Source organism: Manis javanica, chromosome 6 (assembly GCF_040802235.1).
Source record: "Manis javanica isolate MJ-LG chromosome 6, MJ_LKY, whole genome shotgun sequence".
Lineage (NCBI taxonomy): Eukaryota > Metazoa > Chordata > Mammalia > Pholidota > Manidae > Manis > Manis javanica.
Genome location: NC_133161.1, coordinates 57539266 through 57549259, shown reverse-complemented (window position 1 = coordinate 57549259; position 9994 = coordinate 57539266). Strand labels below are relative to the sequence as shown.

At 34.5% G+C, this 9994-nt stretch overlaps 1 protein-coding gene across 1 annotated transcript; it reads right to left on the bottom strand.

The window, feature by feature from the left end:
• Positions 1-4470: 4470 nt before the first annotated feature.
• SOSTDC1 (sclerostin domain containing 1) lies at positions 4471-8715 on the bottom strand. Its single transcript, XM_017660815.3, has 2 exons — positions 8365-8715; positions 4471-5876 (listed from the first exon to the last, which is right to left on the bottom strand). The coding sequence occupies exons 1-2, from the start codon at positions 8567-8569 to the stop codon at positions 5461-5463; spliced, it is 621 nt and encodes a 206-aa protein (XP_017516304.1). The 5' UTR covers positions 8570-8715; the 3' UTR covers positions 4471-5460.
• Between the last annotated feature and the right edge of the window lie 1279 nt (positions 8716-9994).

Genomic DNA, 9994 nt, shown 5'->3' with positions numbered 1-9994 from the left:
ATTTCACAGTTGAATGAACTGGAAATATCATCAGAACTAGAGAGCAGCATTAGTCAAATCTGCCTTTGTGGATGTCAGTGCGACTGAAATTATGGCCAATATTGTTTGGAATAACAGAATGTGCCTATTTTAGGCAGGAAGACATTTTAGACATTACCTGGTTCAACAACCTAATTTTTCAGATAAAGTAATTGGGCCTTAGGAAGTTTAAGACACAGTGTAATTTCACCCAACCAGTTAGTAGCAGCGTGGTCTAAACCATATCGTAGGTCTTCCTTTTCTCAGTTCCCACATCTTCAAGTCACTTATATAAAATTCTACATAAAAAAATTGCAGATGAGTCCAAGTGAAAATTTTATTTTTTCATTACTTTTTTAAAATGTCAAACTAAATCACAGATTAAATGTATAAAGTTTCTTAATTAGTATATAAAGTGAACAAAATTAATCAACACATAAGGAAGACAGTGTCAAAAACAGGCAAAATGGCAACTTTTCATTAGGTTATTAAATGCATTTGGCAATTTTTGTCTTTGGTTTGCAATACGGACATCTGTTACAAGAAAGAGTTGTTTTTTTTTTTTGTGTGTGTGTGTGTGTGTGTGTGTGTGTGTAACTCCCTAAGCTTGAAGAAGTTAAAAAAAAGCACACACAAAGAAAATATTTAACATATAAACCACATATGAAAAGTATACAGAAAACAATAGCTAGTAAAAATTGTCAACTGCTTAAAATAAATTTTAGCACTGATTAAAGATTGTAAAGGATTGTTTAAAAGTCCTGATTAGTAGACTGCTGGTTTCAGTGTTTTAAGCTGTCTTTCAGTGCCAAATTTAGTTAGCACCTCGATTAACAAAAAGACTAAAGTGATCATTTTGTGAAAATTCATCAATATTGCTAATGCACAATATTTTTTAAACTTGTGTGAATTTAATGACAATAAGTTTCAAAAACAGGAATTTATTGCCACTGAAAAAGTGATGCTTATATTTTAATAGTAAGTTATCTTTAAGCCTATCGAACTCTTGATCAGTTTTAGGAACAATGAACTTCGGCTGAATATATCATTGACTATGTCCTTCAATTTAGACATTCTGTCTCAGATTCAAGTATCTAATCCCACTGATAAAAAATAAAATCAATCATACAAAATAACTCTTGGTTTGCAGTTACTAAAATTGAAAGGACAATATTTAAGTTATTTCATAAATCTCCTATATTGTTTCATTCTTCATGTGTAACAGAAAATAAATCCTTCAGCAGGTCTGCCATTGTAGATGATAAACTATCACTCAGACTAATTTGCACTGGAAATAATTATGCAGCTAGCTGGGCATTAATGCATTTTAATCAATTCTTGAACCTGGAAGTTGAAACATCTTCCCACTGGGATTTCTGCAGTAGTTGTTATCTGGTAGCTCTTTGAGAGAATTTCCAAAATACATGGGCAAAAGCACCAAATGCAAGCCTTGCTATGGAGTCAGAAACAATGGACCTGAAAATGACACTGACCAAGAAAAGGTCTTGGGGCTATTTTGTTAGGTCTTTTTTTTTGTGGATATAACAAGGATTTCTAGTGACCAAAGGGCTAATGAGTTCACAAATCTAGATTCATTTCAACACAGAACTGTATTTTCCTAGGTTCCAATGAAAAACCAAGGTGGAAGTTGCCTCTGTCTTCTCTTGAGGGAAGAAAGAGTCTAGCAAGAGAATTGCATCCTAGCACTGAAGATCTTGTTGTTTCCCACTGACTCCTTCTGCGTGTCTGCAAGGATTCCATCAAAGTCTTGAAATGCATTTCATTTTTTATTAGAACTATAGGAAGCCTATAAATGTAGAATTTAAGGTATGCAGTGAACTGCCACTTGAGAGCTAAAAAACATTTTCAAGAGTTACATCTAATCCAAATGATGCTTTAATGCCAAATATAATGAATTAGATTTGATACCCAAATTTTATGGTGATTTCAAAAAATCAGTATTTCAACATACTAAATGTAAGCTTTCAAAAGCTTTAATTTTATTCAGCAGTTTGGAAGTTTCCTGATTTTGCTTTAGCTAAATACTATTCTTTCCATTCATAACTGCCTACTGTAACCATTCTACTGAGTATCTATTCAAGTAAATATTATGCTAAATAGATCATTACATTATTTTTAAAAATCATTTAGTAAAATACAGGGTAAATGATAGAACAAGATCTCCTAGTAAACCTTTACCAATTTGATATAGGGCTGGAATGGATTAAGATTAAGTTTTTTATATTAAAATAACACACCCTAATTTTCTTTGCTTCTCAAAAAGGCATATGGTAAAATAAACATGGCTAACAGAGTATTGCCAATTAGTGGTTATTTGTAACTAGCGTAAGTGAATAAATATATATTATTTGTAGTTAAGGTATTAATTTTTTTGCAAATAGATATTCCTAAAGCCTCCATGTCCATGTTTGGCTTGGGTATAACACACTGCATATATTATAATTTGTATATGAGCTATTTTCTTTGATTCTTGTTACTAGATATATATGTCTATCTATATATCTAATATATCTGTAAGATACATAAATATATATGTAAATATCAGTATCACATCTATCTATCTTCAATCTATCAAGCCACTTGAAAAAAATCCATTGTCTATAATGGTCAAAATAAATTTGATAAACAAATCCTTTATGGTTAGATAATGTGAATGTCAACTAGAGATCAGACTCTGCTAAAATTATCACAATTCATCATTTTGAAATGATAGCTACTAAGGTGAGAATGAGATTATGTGGAGTTTAATCAAATTGGAACATGTGAATTAAATGGAAAAAAAAACAAAGCCCTGAAATATAATCAGCAATTCAGATGCAAGTGCTTATTAGCATTTTTAAATTATAACTACAAAGCTACTCTTTCTGTTGACTTTTTTTACTTCTCTGAGAGCCTGGCTGTATCCTAGGCCTTTCTTATTGATTGCTGACCTCTTCCTGTCATTCAATGTTGAATAGCATGGAATGAATGCGTCACCAGCATAACACGGCCCGGATGGATCAGTAAAATGAATGCGACAGTGAGAAATGGATCCCATTCTTGACTTAGGAGACTAGAGAAGTCTTACTTGTAAGCTTCCTTTATTCCATTTCATTTTTCCTAATACACTCATTTACTAATACACTGTTAGCAATCGAATCAGTGATGATTTAGTAATTTATTATCACCAAAACTTTTGTTCACTGTTTTATTAGTAAAAGCCAATAACAGTCCTTGAGTGTGAAAAGCCTTTTCCAGGTCAAATCCTTTTATGCCTCAGATCTTAGGACACACTCATTTTTAAGATCATCTCTTAGGTCTTCTACAGAAGGTACTATCTTGTGGAGAAAAAAGAAATGGCTAAATTGTCTTAAGTTTTCTACCGTATGCTAAAGATCCCATATTGAACAATGATGAACAAGAAAATAGATAGATGAAACAACATAACTTTGGCTTGTTCAACCTATGATATAATCGTTATGAATGTCCTATATCTTAATACAATGATATAATATGCAATAGTTTAAGATCTAATTAGTAAGACTGGAAGAAATATCAATAGTGGATTGTGGATGTTATTTTATTTGGTGAAACAATAGTTAGCATTACTATAAAATGTAGAGGTTTTTTTTCTTTATCTCCTATCTCTCATAAGGAAGGGACATTAATGTCCTTATTTAGCTTGTTAAGCTCTGTATTATATACATGTGATGTTCTGACTGGTAATTACAAAAAGAACAACCTACCACAAAAATGTACTAAGGACTCTTTCATTCTTAGGATCCCAAAATGGAAAACACTGAGTATCTTATCGATATATGACCAAGCCTCTGGTTTTCTTCATTTGGAGTGATAGGATCAGTCATGTGACTGAATCCACACAACAATCATCTCACTGTACAATGGGGTTCAAGACTGTGATTATGTTGCTTAATGTAACAACATGTCAAACTTGAAAACACTGAAAAATGAGTTTTTGTTTCCTTGGTTGTTTTTATTTTTGGATTGGGGGCCAAAATTCCCCAACATCTGATAGTGCTTTCTTCACAATTCCTTTCTCAAACATTAGAATACCTGGAAAACTTTAACAACTGCTGATGCCTGATTTCCACTCCTAGAAATCATGATGTAATTTGGATGGCAACCTCGGCACTGGGTCTTCTAATATGCCGCCTGGTGATTATAATGGGAGCAGACTCAGCATTCTTGAGTATATATATATATAAATATGATATTTCAACTGCAACTCCCAGGTGGATTGCCAGCCACTTTTTTCAACCATTCCATTTACTAAAAAGATGTTCTCCCTTTCTCTCTCTCTCTCCTCTCTTACTATAGAACTTCTTGTAAAAACTTGAATGAGTGTTATGAAAAAAAAAGCAATTGCTCTGATAGTTATTCTGTAACTTTGGTAAACATGTGCCTTTTTAAAGATGTTAGAGGCAAGAACAATAACTTTTAGCAGTGTTTATTTTTGTTAAACTGATTGAAGGTCCAATCACCTTCTGATTTACAGATTAAACAAAAAGTATTACATATTTCAGCTTTACAAAGCATCTTACCGATTTCAAAAGATCCATACTATTGATAAAACTTAGGATGAAACATATACGTAATAAGGAGACTTTTTACATATCTACAATATGTATTCTCATATTTCTAGATCAACCACAAATCATACAGGAAAATATTTAGGTACATGAAAAAGCTTCAAAACATAAAAAATTAACATTTTGAAGAAAATCACATGTGAAAGCTCATTAAATAATAACATTGACAAATAAATAGTTAATCAGCTTTACTTATTAGTTGCTGCCATGCATTTCTGGCATTCCATTCCAAGCGGAGGTCAGCATGCAGGGTATAATTTCATACTATGAGACTGAAAAGCTACAGGGCTTATTTTTGAAGTGAAATGTCACAAGGTCTTTCACTCTTTCAAAGGGAGATCACTCATGGCTGCTAAACTGCTCCCATGAAGATTACCGAAAAAAACACCTTCTGAAGTGTTACTGTGAAGATTCATGGCAACATTATTTTTTTACATTTTTCAGTTTTGAAGGGGTTCTGTTGGGGGCGGGGCATAGAGATGGGATTGGGTAGCGGAGGGTAGCTAAGAAGCCCTTTTCTGATTTAAAAAGTAATGGTTCAGTGATGTGTATAGTATCACCAGTCTTTCAGAACCACAGGGAATTAAAATTACAGGATGCATGGAATTTAAATGCAAATCGCACTCATGGATATGCAGACATCTTGAAAACTTGAAAAGGAAAAGCTATTTCCAAAGAAGGTCTTGATACTTAGGGCAGCTTGCTGGGTTTGATCAAAGCAGAAAGCATATATTTTCAAGTAAGAAAACAGCAATGGCAGGCTTGACTCTTTCAAGCAATCAAATCTGTAAAACAAATGGTTACTCGCCAGTCCAGTTTGGAGAGTCTGAGTCTAACTCATGCTGTGCTTGCTGGATTTGCCGGCTCTTTTCCGCTCTCTGTGATGCTGGGCTGGCTTGGCAGGCGACATGCTCTCGAAGTTATGACTGGACTCATTGTGCTGCCGAGTGTACCTCTTGCATTTGCAGGCAGTGACCACCGTGACTTTGTAGGTGCGCGTGCTGCCATCTTGGCACTGCAACTGGATCCTCTGGGTACGCGTTTTGTCATTGACACACCTCCACTCCTGGGAACTCCTCCTGCTCCAGTACTTTGTTCCATAGCCTCCTCCGATCCAGTTGGGGAGCACGGGCAGGGGCAAGCACTCACCAGCACACACGAGCTCCTTCAGAGGGCTGATGCTGGTGCACTGGCCATCGGAGATGTATTTGGTGGAACGGAGCTCCCGGCAACCCACCTGGACCCGAGCTGCAGGATACAGAAAAGAATGTGCATCAGAGGCAAAAAGCAACTGGATGCTTAAAAAAAAAATGTATATGCAATGACAAAAAATAATGTCCAAATGATTTTTGGAGAATAGCCAAATAGAAATTGAACACCTATTTTATTTTCACGATGCAAAAATCTGCCAGGATGGCTGTAGAGACATTTTCATGAGAATTATCAGTTTACATGGCTATAACTTTCTCGGAATAATATAAACTAGGCCTGATTTTTTTTCATTTATAACATTAGTTAGTTGCTTACTGGAGTATTTCAAAATCCCATTTTCTTAGTCTCAGTCCCTAATAAGGGTTAAACACCCCTTACATTTATGCATAAATATTTATTCTTCAATGAACTAAAAAAGAGTATATTTTAATGTTCTTTTTCTCATGGGTCGTATTAGTTAATGCCTGCAAGTGCTTTTAATTAGGTTTTTAAAAAACCTATTGAGAAAATGTGGAAAGTATTTAAATATTGTGTACAATGCATATGCTCTGTAATATTTTCTTCCAATTATAAAGTTCAGCTGTGGAGAATCACACATAATACATATGTGTGCAAAGTCTGACATTTTGAATATCAAAGTTAGTAACATTTTAAACATAAATTCCCAAGCTATCTTTAAAAAACACAAATATTAAAATGTTTGAAATGCAAAATGTCACTGTAACTCAAAACTTAAAGAATATAAAAGCCCCAAAATCAGGAACGTATGGTTGCCATAACAACTTGGCTACATTTCCATGAATTTTATGGCAGAAAAATGCCTAACATGTCTGAATTATAACTGCAAAAGGAATCACAGTGTTTGCTTTCTGAATGTTGGTCAGGACAAACTTTTTGTTTAGTTACTTGAATTTGATTTGTAGATAAGTATGTTCTCTAATTGGCTGTTTCTTGTTACATGCCTTCTGCAATTAAAGCATAAATTAATCTTGAAATATTTCAGTTTTCCTTTCCATTGTTTTGTTATCTAAACTGGAGGAAAACTGCCTGTAACAAGATTGAAAAGAAATCAAGTCTTGTTAGCCACAAAAATAAAATATTTAAAAGTATAGATAGTTGAAATTTTAAAAATAAAAATTAGGAGGGACATTGAAGTAGTCATGGGTAGAATACTGAAAGCTAATTTGAAGTAGATATTGAATTAGGAGTTTTACTTCATTGGTGCCTCAGTAACTTCTGAGGTGAGAGATTCAGCCTACGGGGACGTGATAGTTGTGAAAAATGTATGTATATACACATACATCCACATAGATAGGGTAGGATTAAAATTAAAAGATGAACTAGTTCACCGATCAGTATATTCTGATTGTGATTCCAGCTCACCTTTCTGCAGCTGCCGTAGGAATGTACCTGGGAACAGCCAGAGATGACTTTAACTTGTCAGCTTTTGTTCGTGTGTGTACAGAGATTCAACATTTTTGCAGTGACAGTTCATTGACAATTAGTACCTACCACATTGCTCAGTAATCTAATAATAATCAGATACTTTCTGTGTACAGAACTATCTTCATGAAAGTTTAGACACCTCGGTTTTCTTAGAAAGACACTAACAGTCACATTTGCTTTGACTTTTCCAAGATAAAAATTACTTTTAGCCGTTGATGGAGTTGAGGAGGAGGAGCAAAAGATTTGTGCAAGATTTCCTGTGCAGTTTCTCTGTGTCTCTCCTAAAACCTGATTGCTAGCATGTGACCTCTTCTAAGGAAAGGAGTGAAGCAAGTTAGGAGAAGAAATTTGAATCTTTCTAACTAGTGGTCAATGAGAATGTCACTTAAGCAAAGAAAAAAGGGAAGAAATACCCCTTAATAAAATATTATTCTACCAGTTATAATTTTGAACCTCTAAAGTTATAAAAGTTGCCCCAGTCTTTCACAGAAATATACAAATACCTGAATTTAATCTTGTATGAGGAATTATCTTAGAAAAATATTATTCTTCTACATGTTTAGTTTTATCCCTCTTTGACATTGATCATCATCTAAACTTTTAATTACTTTACTAGATGTATTTCAGAAATCAGGGTGAGTAATTTTTCCCCCAGAAAACACCTTTTTTTCCCTTGTGATATCCTATACATACTTTAGTTAGTTACCTTTATACACTTTACATGTCCTGAAACTGTACATGTCCTGAAATAAACAGAAAACAACCTGAACTAAAAGTATATAGAACAACACATTTTTAAAATTCACATTTTGCATGGTGTTTAAGAAGCAACAATTCAATTCCTGGATACATTTTCTTTTTGGATGTCTGATAAAACTTCAGCGTGTGCCTACATTATCAAATTACTGTTTTAACATTAACTTTGTAGGGAGGAATGCCAATCTACACATGCAGCAGATTATCCCCAGATTGCTTAGCAAAAAATATATATATATGGTTCAGGTTAGTTAGCAAAGAAACAAATCTAAAGGAATGTTTAAAAAAAAAGAAGAAGGAAAAACAGAATCCATACACTTACTGTTCCGATCCAGTCCAGTGTTACTGAGCTGTCTGCCTCCATTTCTGGCTTGATTCATCGTGCTGTTGCTGCTGGGGTGTGCTGGAACAGGTTTAACAACATGTGAATAAAGGATTTCTGTGGCATCGTTTTTAAAAGCCAAACAGCTTTTCATTAGGATGCATGCAAGGGGAATGAGATAGAAATGAATGGCAGGAGGAAGCATGGTGAGTGAAGGATTTGCTTGGCTGGAGAGCTGGTTAATTCCTTTCCCTGTGCTTCTGCACTGTAACTGTGAAATTCCTTCTCAAGGTTCTCTTTATATATTCCCTGAGGTTTGGCGTTCATTCAGGTGTAAAGTTGTGTAGAGCTTCAGATTGAAAACACAGAGAAGGGGTGGGATCCCTACATGACCCTGCAAAGGAATTTTACCAATGGACGAGAAGACTACAGACAAGGAGGAGCCTGGTATACAAATTGACTGAAATTTCAGAGTTGAACTTCATCAGTTGTCTTGGAGCTGAAACAGCCAGGCACATTCTATAGCAACTACAGTCTCTACAGTCAGTCTCTCTCTCTCTCTCTCTCTCTCTCTCTCTCTCTCTCTCTCTCTCTCTCTCTCTCTCTCTCTCTCTCTCTCTTTCTCTCTCTCAATCTGCCATTTCCTTTCCTGAAGCTATTTCACATTTGGGTTTCATTTAAATGAAAATACGCTGCTGTTCATTTGAAGAGGTTTACATTCCCACAGTTGCTCTTTACTTCCCTAAGATTTTCGAGTCTCTGGGGTAGGGAGGGGATTTGTCCCAGATAATTAGGAGGAATTCATGTGAGTTTAAACATTGTAGGACTTGCACGAAGCGCCTAAACATATTTTGTTTCTCAAGAAGGAAACTAATACATGTATTTTTTCTTTAAAGTATAAGGCATGGAGCTAAAATCTGCCCCCTGGACCCACTAAAATAATGCAGCTTTGATCTGCATGAACTGCAGTGCTTCTAGGTAAATTATTACCAGGGGTTCTGTGCAGAGAATAATGAGCATAGCTCTGACTGCATTAAAATAACTAATATCAATTTTCATCTTAAAAATACATCACAAGAATTCACATTCAGTTCATAGCATCGTTTACGTGATAGAAGGCCATTTCTGACAGATTATTGTTTAGCAAATTCAAAATAATTTTTGCTATGTTTTTTATTTGCTGTAGAACAAGTGTTCTACCTGTACTTTATTGAACATTTTGTTCATTATTTCCTCTAATTCTGCTGCCCACATAAGGAATATTGCACTTTTTCTAACTTCTTTATCCACACCTGGAACAAATACTCCATTAATTAAGACTAGGCCATTGATCTCTATTCTTAAAAAAATCATGAAATTCCATCTGATTTATGGGACATTTTGATGGGAATAATTACATATTCTGAATCACCTCTTTAATTTTAAATCCATTTTTGCCCTTTTTTGTGTGGCTACTATAATGACCGTATAGTATATATATTTTGTACCTTTCTTCTTTGTAGATATTTGTCCATTGTAACTGCTATTCATATCTATCTGTCTATCTATCTATCTATCTCTATCTGTATCTATTATCTATCTATCTATCATCTATCTATCTATCTATCTATCTATCTATCTATCTATCTAT

Coding starts and splice junctions, on each gene's coding strand:
- SOSTDC1 (XM_017660815.3), bottom strand. CDS start 8,569: ATGCTTCCTCCTGCCATTCATTTCTATCTCATTCCCCTTGCATGCATC. Junction 5,877..8,364: donor CACTGGACTGGATCGGAACA/GTAAGTGTATGG, acceptor TGTATCCTGCAG/CTCGGGTCCAGGTGGGTTGC.